Source organism: Enhydra lutris, unplaced genomic scaffold, assembly GCF_002288905.1.
Source record: "Enhydra lutris kenyoni isolate GAN:26980312 unplaced genomic scaffold, ASM228890v2 scaffoldscaffold12, whole genome shotgun sequence".
Taxonomy (NCBI): domain Eukaryota; kingdom Metazoa; phylum Chordata; class Mammalia; order Carnivora; family Mustelidae; genus Enhydra; species Enhydra lutris.
Window position 1 is genome coordinate 39,820,671 of NW_019154096.1, and position 18,101 is coordinate 39,838,771.

At 42.3% G+C, this 18,101-nt stretch overlaps 1 protein-coding gene across 1 annotated transcript in view; it reads left to right on the forward strand.

Annotated features, from left to right (window-relative positions):
• LOC111145192 (WDFY family member 4) overlaps positions 1-18,101 on the forward strand; it is a 293,576-nt gene that overhangs the window by 46,974 nt on the left and 228,501 nt on the right. Inside the window, exon 12 of the mRNA XM_022499912.1 lies at positions 2,240-2,820. Within this exon, the coding sequence (XP_022355620.1) occupies positions 2,240-2,820 (581 nt within the window). The remainder of the gene's footprint in view (positions 1-2,239; positions 2,821-18,101) is intronic.

Here is an 18,101-nt window from a genome sequence, read left to right on the forward strand (position 1 = left end):
GCCACGCAAAGTTGAATGACAGTAATGGAGACCCTCCTCCTAGGCCCCCCGTTTCTGACAAATCGTTTCCCGAAGTAGCACAGTATTTATTTTCCTTTATGATAGAAATGTTTCTCTTTAGTTGCTATGAAATTAAGCCTTTGTAATTGGATTTTGGACTCTTTACTTTATGACTCTGCAAATATGAAATTAACCCCATCCCAAGAAATAATAGAGCCGTCTAAGTTCTAATGAGATTACCCCCATTTTAGATAATGATTTTGAATTTAATAAATCAAACAAAGCAACAATTAAGGACAGCCATTTCTTTCTCCTCCCCCCTCCCAACCGGAGGAGAAAGGAGCCATCTAGGAATTACAGGGCACAGACCCTCTACGAGACATGGGTCTTAAGAAGGACTTCCATTGGGTTGCTCTGTTTTAAAAGTATCTGCTCTCAACACTCTTTGAAGTATAGAGTCCTTTTGAATGATATCCAGTGTCAAATTAGATGATTGGAATGTGGCTTCTTGCATAAGAGGGGAGTTTGGTGGTCACCCAGTGCCTGTAATTTGATTTGTTTGTTTTTTGATCATTTTCCCTTTTTCATACTTGTTTTGTCATGTGTCCTTGTGATAAATGGCATAGTTTCATTCAATTCATTTACCTTCAACAACCTCCTACTAGTTCTAGGAGACACAGAAAGCACTCCTATCAGTTTAGAGGGTTTAACATCCTAGAACTTAAAATTTCCCAATGTCTTGGTGATTGGTGACCAGGCAAAAAGCCATGCTCTACCATATACCAGTGCTCATCCTTTTACATGGAATGTCAATTGGTGGGAAGAGACCACCACCACCAACACACTTCAAGGTCAGAGTGGGTTTCCAACTTGGTGGAAGAAATAATATTCTGTTGGGAGTGAGTTGCTCATATAAGGCAGGCACAGATGTAGCAGATCTGTGTGTGGCTTGTCCTGGCCCCAAGTTGCATGGTGGTGTGTAGGGACAGGCTGCTGCTGCTATGGTGCTGTCAACATGGAGAAAGACCTTGCTTGTCTTGAAGGCTTAGTGTTGCTCCAGTGGCTAGTGGGAAGATGCGGGGTTGAACTTCATACTCACTAAGCATCACCCTTCTGGAGAACCTGCTTTAACAGTCTACATGCTTCTTTTGAGGACCTGCCTATAAAATCAAATTTCCCTGGGTTTTGAGCCAGATTCAGATGTAGTTAGGCCATATATTTTCCTTCCTTCCTTCCTTCCTTCTTTCCTTCCTTCTTTTCTTCCTTCCTTCCTTCCTTCTCTCCTTCCCTTCCTTCCTTCCTTATCTCCTTCCCTCCTTCCTTCCTTCCTTCTCTCCTGCCCCCCTCCCTCCCTCCAAAACATTTGTTGAATACCTAATGTACACCACACACTGTCCTCAATGAATGGCACATTGTAAGTGCTCAATAAATGTTTGATTTTAGAAGGAAACAAAAGTTTGTCTAGGAATAGCTCAGTGATCTGGAGAAGGCAGATTCTGCCATGAATGTCATGATAGCCTAAAATTCACACGTGCTCTAAGCATAAAGAGTTATGCTTCCTTCCATTAAACATTTCTCTCCTCTACCTTGATTCCTTCATATTTTCACACCAGATATCAAGCAGATTCACTTTCCCATTTTTCTTCCTTTAACAGAGGCACTCATGTTTGCATAGAAAGGGAGACAAATAAGCTACCTTATGGTGATTTCACTGCGAGTCTTTGCAGTACAAGGGATGGCTCATCCCACTCATTCAGCAAACATTTATGAAGTGTGTGCTACATTCCATGGCACGGAGTTGCCTGATTTCACGGAGCTTCAGTCTAGTGGAGGGCTGAGACAATTTCCAAGTCACTTCATGGCAGTGTGAAGAGAGTCTGGTTCAACAACGGACAGGGGGCTGTGTGAGCCCTTGACCTGGAGGCAGTACAATTCAGCGGTCAAAGGACACTTCCTGGAGGGAGATGCATTGAAGTTAAGACCCAGGACAGGAAACCAGTGCAAACCCTGAGCATAGGCCTTGGCAGCATTCATTTGAAAGGAGGCACTGAGGGGAAACCTAACTAAAAGGAAGAGGAACAAGGTACAAATAATTTCAGAATCACTCTCAGGTAGCCCGCTGCTCCCACAACTTGACCAGGGAAGAGCACATGCAAGGCCTTGGCAGTGGTGTGCGGGAGCTCGGCCTTAACAAGCTGCCTCCTGGGCTTTCCTCATTTTTATCCTGTTGGTGTTTCAGTCTCTCCTCAGGATCCTGGAGACCCCCAAAGGCCGTGCTGCTTTCAGAGTGTCCAGTGGCTTCAATGGACTCTTGTCGCTGCTCTCTGACCTGGAGGGGTCGCTCCAGGAGCCCCCGTTGCAGACGTGGGCGATGGTGTCCCCCAGCCAGACCCTGGACCTGGTCTTGCACACCCTTTGTGCCTTGTCTGCGGCATTGCACCTGGACCCCGTCAATGGTGACTTCTTCAAGAGGAATGGGCTTTTTGAGAAGTTGGCTGAAGACCTCTGTTTGCTGGGCTGTTTCGGAGCCCAGGAGGAAGAGGGAGGCCCTCGGCACTCCGGGGCGGACACAAAAGCCAGGCCATTTGCTGATTTGCTGAGTGCGGCCTTTACCTCTAGGAGCCCATTCCCACCCAAGATACAGAGCTGCCTCCAGATCCTCAGCTTTCTGGACAGCATGGCCAGTGGCAACCTTCACCTGCGCAGAGACCTGAAGGAGTCCCCAAGGGCTGGGCAGGACCCAGCTGTGAATGCCCAGAAGGAAGAAGCTGGCAGGGATGCCCAAGGCAACTTCAAACAGTGGCCAGACATGGAGGAGAGGTAGAGCTTTGCCGCCTGCTTCTGTAATTGTGTCATGAGTGCCTTTCTCTCTCCCGTTTTCTCCCCAATACCCTGTGCACGTGTAGTAGGTCAGAAGCCTAGACCTACAAACTGGGGCGGTGGTGGGGGGTGTGTGGGAGGGTGCACAAATGTCACGTGTCTTTCTTCCCTTTAAATCAAGTTAACTTTGACTCCAATCTCCTCTACTGTGGGAGCTGGCAGAGAACCAATCTGAGTCAATATGTGGTTAGAGGATGCTTTTGAGTTATACAAGAACTGGGGGGCTTCTCAGATCTCGGAAGCCAAGGGCAGAACTCTGCCGATAAGCTCACTTTCTCCATCGCCATCTTTGCTGCTGCTCTGGGGAGGCTTGGTGCCTGTGCCCAGCCACCCTGCTGTCCTGGGCAGCCTTTGCCCCACCCGTGCCTCTGCTCTGCCAGAGATGAGGTCATTTGACTTGCAGGATAACCACAGTAACCTTTTCTCCTCTTCTTTCTGGCTGCTTCCACTTCTCGTAACAAAGACAGTCATCTCTGCTTACCTCTCAGGCCCATCTCCTCCATGAGCCCAAACTTTTGTAGACAATGCTTTACTTTCATTCCTGCAGAAGAGACTTCCATTAAAGCGATTGAGCACAAAGAACACTGCTCCTTCCTTTGGAATTGCAGGGGAAGAAAATGAAAGAACATAACAGCAATAGTGGGTTATCGTTTTTTTTTTTTCTTTTTAAGATTTTATTTATTTATTTATTTAAAAGAGATCACAAGTAGGCAGAGAGGCAGGCAAAGAGAGAGGAGGAAGCAGGCTCCCTGCTGAGCAGAGAGCCCAATGTGGGCCTTGATCCCAGGACTCTGGGATCATGAACTGAGCCGATGGCAGGGGCTTTAACCCGCTGAGCCACCCAGGTGCCCCAAAGGGTGGGTTATCTTTTTTATTCTCCTTAGGTAGCAATGACAAAACACAAATTAATATTGCAATAAACTATCTTGCTTTCTACCTCTCCACACTGTCTGACGTTTGCTGCCATGGGACTCCCTTCTGAGAGACGTTGTACCCATTTATACAAAGATGTTGGATTGGCCATACAGCAGTGCTGGGGGTTGTTGGTGAGGGGACGAATGCCAAATCTCCAACCACTTAGATAATCATATCATTGTTCTTGTTTCTCCAGCTAATCTGCTAAATTAATTGGTTTTCTAACCTTGCATTTGCACAGACACCAACTTGCTCATGAAGTACTTATTGCTGCCTTTGATTTGCTGATTTTTTTGAAAAGGACTTTTGTTCATGAGAAAGATTGGCCTTTCACACTCTTTTCTTGACTATTTTCACTATCGAGTTTATGGTAGCCGCCTAAAGCCAGTCTGGCAGTGTTGTCTCTTCTATTCTCTGGAAGAGTTATGTAAATAAAGATCACTGTTCCTATTCCTTAGCTTTGTGACAGAATTTGCCAGTAAAAACCTCATAAGCCCCATGTTTCCTTGTAAGAAGATTTATTTTTGTGAGAATAAACTTATATTTCTTCTTGAATCATTCTCAGTAATTTTTCAAGTTCATTTTCCCATTCTGAGTTCCAGTTTCCTGGCTGGCATAAATAAGGCTGTTCCCAATATCCTTTTAACTTTTTGCTCCTGACATCATTTGCTGCTTTTCTCTCCCCTGCACCCCAACACCCCAGCATTTTTGACAGATTTTTATTTATCAGTGTGTCTCAGGGGCCAACTTCCAGCTTTTCCTATCTCTCATATGTACGCTTTCTATTTCTGTTTTCATTTGGTTGTTCTTATTATGTCCTCTACTTTCTTTGGGTTCATTCTGGTATTCTTCTCTTTAATTTAATTGATTAGGAGACTTTTTAAATGCAAATTTCTGTCACTTTACTCGAGCTGTATCATGCAACTTTCATTATGTTGCACTTTCGATATTATTTAGTCCTAAATATTTTAATTTCCTTTCTGACTTGTAGTTTGATTCTTGAGTCTTATTTGAATTATGAATTTCCAAAGTGACAGAGTATTTTTGGTCATCTTTCATTGTTGTTGAGTTCTAATTTTATCATCATGAGAGAAGGTGGGCTGTATGATGGCAATGCTCTGAAATTAGTTGAACTTGACCTTGTGGCCTTCCATGTGACTAATCTTCATAAGTGTTCCATGGGTGCTTGAAAAGAATGCATATTTTCCAGTTGTAACACTCAGTGTTCTATTTCTGTCGTTTACATCAAATTCATCTATTGTCTTCTTCAAATTTTCAGATTATTTAATCTGCTTGATACATCAGTTACTAAGCTGTGTTAGATTTTTTTTTTTAATTTTTATTTTTATTTTCAGCGTAACAGTATTCCTTGTTTTTGCACCACACCCAGTGCTCCATGCAATCCGTGCCCTCTCCAATACCCAACACCGGGTTCCACCAACCCCCCACCCACGGCCGCTTCAAACCCCTCAGATTGTTTTTCAGAGTCCATAGTCTCTCATGGTTCACCTCCCCTTCCAATTTCCTCCAAATCCCTTCTCCTCTCTAACTCCCCTTGTCCTCCATGCTATTTTTTATGCTCCACAAATAAGTGAAACCATATGATAATTGTCTCTCTCTGCTTGACTTATTTCACTCAGCATAATCTCTTCCAGTCCCATCCATGTTGCTACAAAAGTTGGGTATTCATCCTTTCTGATGGAGGCATAATACTCCATAGTGTATATGGACCACATCTTCCTTATCCATTCATCTGTTGAAGGGCATCTTGGTTCTTTCCACAGTTTGGCGACCGTGGCCATTGCTGCTATAAACATTGGGGTACAGATGGCCCTTCTTTTCACTACATCTGTATCTTTGGGGTAAATACCCAGTAGTGCAATTGTAGGGTCATAGGGAAGCTCTATTTTTAATTTCTTGAGGAATCTCCACACTGTTCTCCAAAGTGGCTGCACCAACTTGCATTCCCACCAACAGTGTAAGAGGGTTCCCCTTTCTCCACATTCCCCCCAACACATGTTGTTTCCTATCTTGCTAATTTTGGCCATTCTAACTGGTGTAAGGTGATATCTCAATGTGGTTTTAATTTGAATCTCCCTGATGGCTAGTGATGATGAACATTTTTTCATGTATCTGATAGCCATTTGTATGTCTTCATTGGAGAAGTGTCTGTTCATATCTTCTGCCCATTTTTTGATATGATTATCTGTTTTGTGTGTGTTGAGTTTGAGGAGTGCTTTATAGATCCTGGATATCAACCTTTTATCTGTACTGTCATTTGCAAATATCTTCTCCCATTCCGTGGGTTGCCTCTTTGTTATCTTGACTGTTTCCTTTGCTGTGCAGAAGCTTTTGATTTTGATGAAGTCACAAAAGTTTATTTTGGCTTTTGTTTCCTTTGCTTTTGGAGATATATCTTGAAAGAAGTTGCTGTGGCCGAAGAAGAGGTTACTGCCTATGTTCTCCTCTAGGATTTTGATAGATTCCTGCCTCACGTTGAGGTCATTTATTCATTTCGAGTTTATCTTTATGTATGGTATAAGAGAATGGTTGAGTTTCATTCTTCTACATATAGCTGTCCAGTTTTCCCAGCACCATTTATTGAAGAGACTGTCTTTTTTACACTGTATATTTTTTCCTGTTTTGTCAAAGATTATTTGACCATAGAGTTGAGGGTCCATATCTGGGCTCTCTACTCTGTTCCACTGGTCTATGTGTCTGTTTTTATGCCAGTACCATGCTATCTTAGTGATCACAGCTTTGTAGTAAAGCTTGAAATCAGGTAACGTGATGCCCCAGTTTTATTTTTGTTTTTCAACATTTCCTTAGCGATATGGGGTCTCTTCTGGTTCCATACAAATTTCTGGATTATTTGCTCCAGCTCTTTGAAAAATACTGGTAGAATTTTGATCAGAATGGCATTAAAAGTATAGATTGCTCTAGGCAGTATAGACATTTTAACAATGTTTATTCTTCTGATCCAAGAGCATGGAATGGTCTTCCATCTTTTTGTGTCTTCTTCAATTTCTTCATGAGTGTTCTGTAGTTCCTCGAGTACAGATCCTTTACCTCTTTGGTTAGGTTTATTCCCAGGTATCTTATGGTTCTTGGTGCTATAGTAAATGGAATCAATTCTCTAATTTCCCTTTCTGTATTTTCATTGTTAGTGTATAAGAAAGCCACTGATTTCTGTACATCAAGATTAGAGCAGAGATCAATGAGGTAGAAACCAGAGATACAGTAGAACATATCAATGAAACTAGAAGCTGGTTTTTTGAAAGAATCAATAAGATCGATAAACCATTGGCCACACTAATCCAAAAGAAAAGAGAGAAAGCCCAAATTCATAAAATTATGAATGAAAAGGGAGAGATCACAACTAACACCAAGGAAGTAGAAACCATCATCAGAAGTTATTATCAACAGTTATATGCCAATAAGCTAAGCAACCTAGATGAAATGCATTCCTGGAAAACTATAAACTCCCAAAATTGAACCAGGAAGAAATTGACAACCTGAATAGACTGATATCTAGTAACGAGATTGAAGCAGTGATCAAAAACCTCCCAAAAAACAAGAGCCCAGGACCTGATGGATTCCCTGGGGAATTCTACCAAACTTTCAAAGAAGAAATAACACCTATTCTCCTGAAGCTGTTTCAAAAAATTGAAGCAGAAGGATAACTTCCAGACTTTCTATGAAGCTAGCATTACCTTGATCCCCAAACCAGACAAAGACCCTACCAAAAGGAGAATTTTGGACCAATATCACTGATGAATATGGATGCTAAGATTCTTAAGAAGATCCTAGCAAACAGGATCCAGCAGCACATTATAAAGATTATCCACCATGACCAGGTGGGATTCATTCCTGGGCTACAAGGATGGTTCAACATTTGCAAATCAATCAATGTGATAGAACAAATCAATAAGAAAAGAGAGAAAAACCACATGGTCCTCTCAATTGATGCAGAAAAAGCATTTGACAAAATCCAGCATCCATTCCTGATTAAAACGCTTCAAAGTATAGGGATAGAGGGAATATTCCTGAACTTCATCAAATCTATCTATGAAAGACCCACAGCAAATATCATCCTCAATGGGAAAAAGCTTGCAGCCTTCCCGTTGAGATCAGGAACACGACAAGGATGCCCACTCTCACCACTCTTGTTCAACATAGTATTAGAAGTCCTAGCAACAGCAATCAGACAACAAAGAGAAATAAAAGGTATCCAAATTGGCAATGAAGAAGTCAAACTCTCTCTCTTCGCAGATGACATGATTCTTTATATGGAAAACCCAAAAGACTCCATCCCCAAACTACTAGAACTCATACAACAATTCAGCAATGTGGCAGGATACGAAGTCAATGTACAGAAATCAGTGGCTTTCTTATACACTAACAATGAAAATATAGAAAGGGAAATTAGAGAATTGATCCCATTTACTGTAGCACCAAGAACCATAAGATACCTGGGAATAAACCTAACCAAAGAGGTGTTAGATATTTTTTATCGTAGTGATAGATTTGCCAATTTCTGTTCATTTTTGCCTTACATCTGAGGATATTGGAATCACACATCTTGACAATTTTTACATCATCTCATGGAATCAGAAATTTTCACCTTCTATGGTGACCCTCTTTATCCCCAATAATATATTTTGCCATAAAAACAATTTTGTGTATCCATAAAAAGGCTATGCCAGCCTTCTTTTGGTTAGAATGTGCCTGGAATTAAAAAAAAAATTCTATTTTCAAGCTTTCTGGGTCCTAATGTTTTAGGTGTTTCTTTTGTCAACACTAAAGAGTTGGTTTTGTTTTTGCTTTATTTTGTCATTTAACCCAGTGTGGTATTTTTTGGTTATGGAAGCATGTGCTTTGTTTACATTTTTATAATTACTAATATGTTTGGAATGATTTTTACTTCACTATTTTGTATTTGTCATGGTCCCCCTTTTTCTTTTGATTTTTTTCCTTGTCTTCTTTTGAATTATTGGAATTTTAATTTTTTAATTTAATTTTTCCCATTGACTAACTTGGATCTTATACTCTCTATTAGTCTTTTAGTGATTGCACTAAAATAATTTAACAGTCCTCCTCATAATGTTTAATCCTTTACTCTGTTTACCATTGCTATTTATCTTCATCCTCTTTCCAATATATATGTATTCCATATGTAATATGTAAACTTAATTCAACTCTTAAATGTACACTTACATTTCCAATGTATATATTACTGTTGCCTAATATTAATTTTGGGCCATGATCAATCTAATCTAAATCTAATTTTAGCTAATCCAACAAATAAGGCATGTATTCATATTCATATATTTTTTGTTGAGGTATAATTGACATATAACATTACTTTCAGGTATAAAACATAGTTATTCAATATTTGTGTATATAAATATTTTAAAGACTATATGAGAGATAGAGAGAGAATGCTTGAGTGGGCTGAGGGGCAGAGGGAGAGAATCTCAAGCAGACTTCTCACTGAGTGTAGAGCTCGATGTGGGGCTTGAGCTCACAAGCCTTGAGGTCATGACCTGAGCAGAAACCAAGACTTGGAGAATGCTCAACCAACTAAGTCACCCAGGCACCCCTCAGTATTTGTATATATTGGGAAATGACCACCACAGTAAGTCTAGTAATTAGCATCCATCACCACACTAGTTACAATTTTTTTTCTTGTGATAAGTGCTTTTAAGTTTTATTCTCCTTGCAACTTTCAAATATACAATATAGTAATATTAACTGTAGTCACCACCATTAACTGGTGGTCACCACCAACTATAGTCAAATATGCAATATAGTAATATTAACTGTAGTCACAACTGTAGTTGTACCTTATGTTCCCATGACTTATTTATTTTTAAACTGGAAATTTGTACCTTTTGACTGCCTTCACTTATTTTGCCAACCCTCTAAGCCTTGCTTCTGGCAACCCTCTGTGTATTCTCTGTATCTATAAACTCTTTTTTTGTTTTTAGATTTTACATGTAAGTGAGATCATATGGTATTTGTCTTTCTCTAAGTATTTCACTTAGCATAATGCCCTCAAGGTCCATCCATGTTGTCACAAATGACAAGATTTCCTTCTTTTTTATGGCTGAGTAATATTCCACTATGTATTTGTACCACATCTTCATCCATTCATTCATTAACAGTCACTTAGGTTGTTTCTGTACCCTGGCTATGGTAAAGAATGCTGCAATAAACATAGGGGTACATGTATCTTTTTAAGTTGGTGTTTTCACTTTCTTCAGGTAAATATCCAGAAGTAGAATTGCTGGATCATATGGTAGCTCTATTTTTAATTTTTTGAGATATCTTCATATTGTTTTCCATAATGGCTGCACCCATTTACATTCCCACCAGTAGCACATGAGTGTTCCTCACCAACACTTGTTATCTCTTGTCTTTTTGATGATAACCATCCTAACAGGTGTTGAGGTGGTGTCTCATTGTGGTATTGATTTGCGTGTCTTTAATGATTAGTGATGTAAAGCACTTTTTCATCACCTATATATCTTCTTTGAAACATCTCTTTGGATGTTCTGCCCATTTTTTAAAGAAGATTTTATTGATTTATTTGACACAGAGAGAGAGAGAACACAAGCAGGGAGAGCAGAAGGCAGAGGGAGAGGGAGAAGCAGGCTTCTAGCTGAGCAAGGAGCCCAATGCGGGGCTTGATCCCAGGACCCTGAGATCATGATCTGAGCCAAAGGCAGTTGCTTAAGCAACTGAGCCATCCAGGCAACCCGTTCTGCCCATTTTTTATTGGATTTTTTTTTTTTTTTTTTTAGTATTGAGTTGTATGAACTCTATATATTTTGGGTATTGACCCTTTATCTTATATACAATTTGAAAAACATTTTCTCTCATTCTGTAGGTTCCCTTTTTGTTTCACTGATGGTTTGTTTTGCTGTACAGAAGTTTTTAAATTTAATATTAGTTCTACTGGCTCATTTTTGCTTTTGTTGTTTTTGCTTTTTGTGTCAAATCCATAAAATCATTGCCAAGACCAATATCAAGGAACTTACCATCTCTTTTCTTTTAGCAGCTTTATGGTTTCAAGTTTTATGTTCACAGCAAGTCTTTAATCCATTTTGGGTTAATTTCTGTGTATGTGTAAGGCAATGGTCCAGTTTCATCCTTTTGTATGTGGCTGTCTAGTTTTTTCTCAACAGCATTCATTGAAAAGACTGTCCTTTCCTCAATGCATCGTCTTGGCTCCTTTGTCGTAAATTAATGACAACATGTATGTGGGTTGATCTGATCTCTCTATTCTGTTCCATTAATCTATGTAACTTATGCCAATGCCATACTATTTTGATTACTCTTTGTAATATCTCTTGAAATCAGGGAGCATGATGCCTCCTGCTTTGTTCTTGTTTCTCAAGGTCATGACATCTCTCACTGCAGTGGTACCACAGCGGCACCTTATGAGATGGCCTTGATCAGATTCCAGGTCCTTCTCTTCTTGCTTTGTCTTGGGGAGAATTCCCTTTCTGAGGCTCCCTGATCTCTCTGTTCTGGGGAAGGGTGTCCTTGAGGAGGCCTCTATCCTGGCCACCTGGAGAGCATGGAGGTCAATTTGGTATCTCAGCATTGAACCTTATTCTACCAACTGTTAGCAGGGAAATAGTTGTCGGCACCAGAAGGCATTAGTAAGTGGTTTTGAGTGATGAGAAGTCATAGTCATTTTTCAAATGTCTCTGGGGGCTAAGCTCTAAACACTTCTATTCATTTAATTCCCTTCCAATCCTAGAACTTTACTAATAAAGAAACCAAAGCTAAGAAAGGATAAATGGCCAAAGTCACACATTTAGTAATTAAGCAATAGAATCAGATTATAATCCCAGGTCTATTTCCAAAACCTGTGTGTGTGTGTTTCTGTGGGTATGTGTTCTTCCTGCTTCTTCTGGAAACTCCCACAATAATGGCAATGATTTTCCAAATGTTCTGACACAATAGCTTACAGTTTAAAGTTGGTCTCTAACCTATGGATGGCATCAACCCACATTCTTTACCGATTAAACCTGTGTCAGATGTCACCTTGGTTTCATGATGAGTAATTTTTAAATGTATAAGAGTCAGATTTCATAAATAGAGCAATTTTTTCCTCATTAAAAAAGATACATCACCCTTGACCTTTCCTAATGGTTAGAGAATAAGTGAAACCCTAGCCTCTCATGAGAGAATCTGGGGAATAAAGGCAGGGCAGTGGGCTGAGAATGGGGGACAGGTTGCTCATCCCTGCCCACCATGAACTCTTGGCATCTTCTTGGACAAGTGCCTTGGCTCAGCACGGTCTGTGCAAAGTGGGCCTTGCTCTCCAGGGAGGAGGGGCAGAGGCTGTGGGCCTTGGACTCAGACCAAATGCTCTATGCCTTCATGGCCATGTTCCTTGGGCCTATTGCTTTATCTCTGTGAGCTTCAGTTTCCTGATTTGAAGGCAATGGTAATAAAAGTATCCACTTTGAGGGCTGCCACGAGGTGGGGGTTGGAGATGATAATGGTGCTGGTCATCATGACCACAGCTGCTGTCTCCCAGGTACTTGTGTGCCAGATGCTGTGCTCAGCTTTTCACAAGCATTAGTTGGTTTAATTCATGTAACAACGATGATTTAAGTAACATTGCTCACAAAATGGAAGTTATATATTATGGAATTGCCCAAATGCATGTGCAATGTGCAAGACTCTGTTGGCTGTCAGAGGACTTGGTTTCTGCCTAGGCTTCGACCTCTCCTGGCCTCTGCTGAGCCTCATGGGTGGACTTCCGTTCATTATATGAACAAAAGGGACGATATCAATGACTTAGAGTTTGAACCCAAGTTGTGGCTATAATGCACGTCTGTAAGGGGACATGCTGCCCAAGAAGGCAGTGTGCACCAGGCAAAGACAAGGTGGCAGGGGATGACCAGAGCCCTAACCAGTCCTTTGTCCTCCTCTGCTGCTATTCATCTGGAATTAATAGTCACTCAGTAAATATCATGACATTGAAAACCCAGTAAGATTTTACTTTCTGATGTATATAATATATGCTCTCAATTCAAAAGACCCAGCAAGAATACTTGGCAACTTGAAGTTGAAGTATGTGAACCTTTTGCCTTTTTCACAGTAGTTGTGGCTCAAATATTTCTACATACCCATGCTTCTAGGATAGTCTAGGGGTTTGCTGGAGTCAGAAGCTCTGCAGACCAGGCTGCATGAGGGCCTGACTTTTTGCAGCTCTCTCTGAGGCCTGGGGCCCTGGGATGGAAGCATTTTGGAGGGTGTCCCTCTGATGCTAGCCCTCACTCAGTCCTCCTTGACATCAGCACTCCGTTCTCCAAGATTCAGTGCCTGGGGCAGTGTTGGATCTGGATCTTAGGTGGCCTTGGAGGGTGGCCTGGCATTTTCCCTGGTAACTCCCCTGAGCTGTCCCCTCCCAAAGGGGTCTTGCTCTGTCACACGTGCCATTCAAACCGGGCTTGCTTTTCCATGCTCCTCTGGATGACCAGGAATTGAATGAGTGGCGTGTGCCCATGCAGACATTATGGGGGAACTTGTGCTTGTGCACATGTGAGTACATTAGGTGTTGGCTGTGCATCTCAGGTGTGAGAACCCAGCTGAGCAGGAAGCATCTGCCCAAAGCCTGTCGTCCCTCCTGTGGAACTGTGGCTTTGCAGGGAGCTTTCTCTTAAACCGCCATGCACTAGTCAGCCTTGACCCGCAGCTGACGTTTCATTTTCGGCAGTTTCACTTCTGGCAGCCAGCCACGGTCTGGAAGCAGGTGATCCTCCTTCTGAGGAATCGTAGGCAGGCCAAGAGTAGCCTGATGCGGAGTTCCATGCCTGTGTCATCCATGTGTCTCTAGGTATTTTATCACTTCCGTCGCCACAGGAGGGGTGTGTAAGGCACAAGAAGATATTTGGAGAGACAGAGAGACCACATTCACATAACTTTTATTACTGCGTATTATTAGAATTTTTCTATTTATTATTAGTTGCTATTGATCTCTTACTGTGCCCAATTTATAAATTAAACTTTATCATAGGTATGTATGTTTTGGGGGAAAAAAGCAGGATATACAGGATTTGGTGCCATAGCGAGGACTATGGTTTCTTGTGGCTCTTTTTTTTTTTTTTTTTTTAAGATTTTATTTCTTTATTTGAGAGAGAGTGTGACAGAGCGAGAGAGTGTGAGAGAGCGCATGCGCACCGTATTGAGGGGCGGGGCAGAGGGAGAAGCAGGCTCCTTGCTGAGCAGGAAACTGGTCTCGAAGCCCGTCTTGGGGCTCGATCCCAGGACTCTGGGATATCATAACCTGATCTGAGCTGAAGGCAGCCGCTTAACCAACTGAGCCCCCCAGGCGCCCCTCTTATTATGGCTTTTGAGATCGCTGACTGTGCAGCTGCCATGCAGCCTAGTGCAGACCTAGTTCCCGCTCTGCTACAGGATGGCCACCCTAGCGTGTCCCTAACATGTCTCCCAGACAGTGGTGGCACGGCTCTTCCTTCAGAAGGCTGCTCCTACCTGTGCCTCTCTGGCTCACCCCCTGGTACACATCTAGTCTGGAGAATGCGAGTCCAGAATTTCAGTAAGCACTCAGGGAATGCCCGACTGGTGCCAAGAGCTCGGGGCCAGGCACTGGTGAGTACTTGGGGGAAGGGACAAATGACCCCCTGCCCTAGCCCTACAGCTAGGTGTGGGAGAATCAGAAGTGTGAGCGGATCATTATACCACTGGTGGATGCCACCCAGGGCAGCCCCAGAAAATAAGGGGCAATGGAGCAGCGCACCTGACACAGCCTGGGAAAGGGGTTCCGTGGGGCCTTCCTGGGTAAGATGATCCCTGAGCTAAGCCAGGATGAGAGAGACAGGTGCCTGGAATGGGAGGGTTTGGAAAAGGTATTCCCAAGCCTGAAATACAGACCCCACAGCAGCCACACTGAGTGAGGAAAGCCCAAGGCCTTGGCAGGGATGATGGACTTAGAGCCGCACACTTGAGGGCAGTGCTGAGATGTGAGCCTGGAAGGGGGTCCAGACATGAATGACCCACAGGCTGGCAGGGTGGGGGATGGTATTTCGTGGGGGAGCAGGCAGACAAGTTGCAGAGGCCACTCTGATGTGTGTGTATGTGTGTGTATGTGTGTGAATGTATGATTGTGGTTTTGTGTATGAGTGTGTGTGTGTGTGTGTGAGAGAGAGAGAGAGAGAGAGTGTGTGTGTGTGTGGAGGGAGAAAGATGGATAGAAATGAGAATGAGGAGGGGGAGGAAGGCAGGAACTGGGGGTCTCTCCCCCGGAGTGATGGTGATGACTGGCATCCAGACAACAGGTTGCTCACGGGAGAACCTTTTGAGACCTATTTAGGATATACTGTCTGGCCTTGGTAGCCAATGGGATGAGTGTGGGGGAGGAGGGGCTGGCGCAGGCCCTGATAGGGAAGCCCTGGTGGAAGATCTGGTTTGGGAGAAGGTGGTGGTTGTCTTGGGTAGCCCGTGCAGACTGCCAAAATGAGATTGTATTCCTTTTAATTTTCCAGTGAATCACTCAGGAATCCACTGACCTTTGTAAGAAGAGATAGAGTAGCTTGAGCCTGCCCAGAGAATTTGGCTATCGTCTGGATGAGGGATAGTCTGACTTCCACAGCTAAGCAGGAAAAATACAGGGATGGATCCGAGCACCATGCCTTACCATGTGCTGCTTCCGTGGTCACAGGGTGGGGAGATGGGGATAGCCAAACTCAGGCTCTGTGTGATGTGATGTGGTCCCACTGGTTCCGATATCCCCACAGGCCTCTGGTTTCTTTGAATGAAATGACATCACTCTTACATTGTAAAACTCGACCAAGCACTCCTCTTCTCCTGTCCTCAGCTCTAGGCCTTGAGAGATATAGATAATCATGTATATAATCTTGGATTATAACTTTTGGATTATAACTTTCAGTTACATGCACAGGTCTTTTGCAAGATAGATTGAGCCATTCAGGATCACTAGGTCATGTGGGTTACCACTATCTGTCCATCCTCCTTGGCATTCAGAACCCCTACCCTCATTCCTGCTCTTGGGATCCACACCTCAGAGCAATGCTTCTCCTAGTATGGCCTATAGCCTACTGCCTGCATCAGAATCAGTTGTGAAAGTGCTAAAATACAATCTCATAAACCAGATTTCCTGAATCACAGTCACTGGGGTTGGAGTTTAGGTTTCTATTCTTTATTTCTTTCTTTCTTTATTTTTTAAAGCTTCTCTTGTATTTTTAAGCACATTAAACTTAAAGAACCTGGCCCCAGGTGCTGGGCATCTTTTTTTTTTTTTCATTTTGATTTTAAATTTCTTTTCAGCGCTCCAGAATTCATTGTTTATGCACCACACCCAGTGCTCCATGCAATACGTGCCCTCCATAATTCCCACCACCAGACTCACCCAACCCCCCCCCTCCAAAACCCTTAGTTTGTTTCTCAGAGTCCACAGTCTCTCATGGTTCATTTCCCCTTCTGATTTCCCCCACCTCACTTCTCCTCTCTGTCTCCCCATGTCCTCCATGTTATTCCTTATGCTCCACAAGTAAGTGAAACCATATGATAATTGACTCTCTCTGCTTGATTTATTTCACTCTGCATAATCTCTTCCAGTCCTGTCCATGTTGATACAAAAGTTGGGTATTTATCCTTTCTGATGGAGGCATAATGCTCTATTGTATACATGGACCATATCTTCTTTATCCATTTGTCCATTGAAGGGCCATTGCTGCTATGAACATTGGGGTACAGATGGCCCTTCTTTTCATTACATCTGTATCTTTGGGGTAAAACCCAATAGTGCAATTGCAGGGTCATAAGGAAGCTCTATTTTTAATTTTTTTTTTAAGATTTTATTTATTTGACAGAGAGAGATCACAAGTGGGCAGAGAGGCAAGCAGAGAGAGAGAGAGAGGAGGAAGCAGGCTCCCTGCAGAGCAGAAAGCCCGATGTGGGACTCGATCCCAGGACCCTGAGATCATGACCTGAGCTGAAGGCAGAGGCTTAACCCACTGAGCCACCCAGGTGCCCCCTATTTTTAATTTCTTAAGGAATCTCCACACTGTTTTCCAAAGTGGCTGCAGCAACTTGCATTCCTACCAACAGTGTAAGAGGGTTCCCCTCCCCTTTCTCCACATCCTTTCCAACACATGTTGTTTACTGTATTGTTAATTTTGGCCATTCTAACTGGTGTAAGGTGGTATCTCAGTGTGGTTTTTATTTGAATCTCCCAGATGGCTAATGATGATGAACATTTTTTCATGTATTTGTTAGCCATTTGTATGTCTTCTTTGGAGAAGTGTCTGTTCATGTCTTCTGCCCATTTTTGACATGATTATCTCTTTCGTGTGTGTTGAGTTTGAGGACTTCTTTATAGATCTTGTATACCAACCCTTTGTCTATAGTGTCATTTGCGAATATCTTCTCCCATTCTGTGGGTTTCCTCCTTGTTTTGTTGACTGTTTCCTTTGCTGTGCAGAAGCTTTTGATCTTGATGAAGACCCAAAAGTTCATTTTCACTTTTGTTTCCTTTGCCTTTGGAGATATATCTTGAAAGAAGTTGCTGTGGCCGAAGAAGAGGTTACTGCCTATGTTCTCCTCTAGGATTTTGATAGATTCCTGCCTCACGTTGAGGTCATTTATTCATTTCGAGTTTATCTTTGTGTATGGTATAAGAGAATGGTCGAGTTTCGTTCTTCTACACATAGCTGTCCAATTTTCCCAGCACCGTTTGTTGAAGAGACTCTCTTTTTTCCACTGTATATTTTTTCCTGTTTTGTTGAAGATTATTTGACCATAGAGTTGAGGGTCCATATCTGGGCTCTCTACTCTGTTCCACTGGTCTATGTGTCTGTTTTTATGCCAGTACCATGCTGTCTTGGTGATCACAGCTTTGTAGTAAAGCTTGAAATCAGGCAACGTGATGCCCCCAGTTTTGTTTTTCTTTTCAACATTTCCTTAGCAATTTAAGGTCTCTTCTGGTTCTGTACAAACTTTAAGATTGTTTGTTCCAGCTCTTTGAAAAATGCTGGTGAATTTTGATTGGGATGCCATTGGAAGTATAGATTGCTCTAGGCAGTATAGACATTTTAACAATGTTTATTCTTCTGATCCAAGAGCATGGAATGGTCTTCCATTTTTTGGGGTCTTCTTCATTTTCTTTTATGAGTGTTCTGTAGTTCCTCCAGTACAGATCCTTTACCTCTTTCCAGGTATCTTATGGTTCTTGGTGCTATAGTAAATGGAATCAATTCTCTCATTTTCCTTTCTATAGTTTCATTGTTAGTGTATAAGAA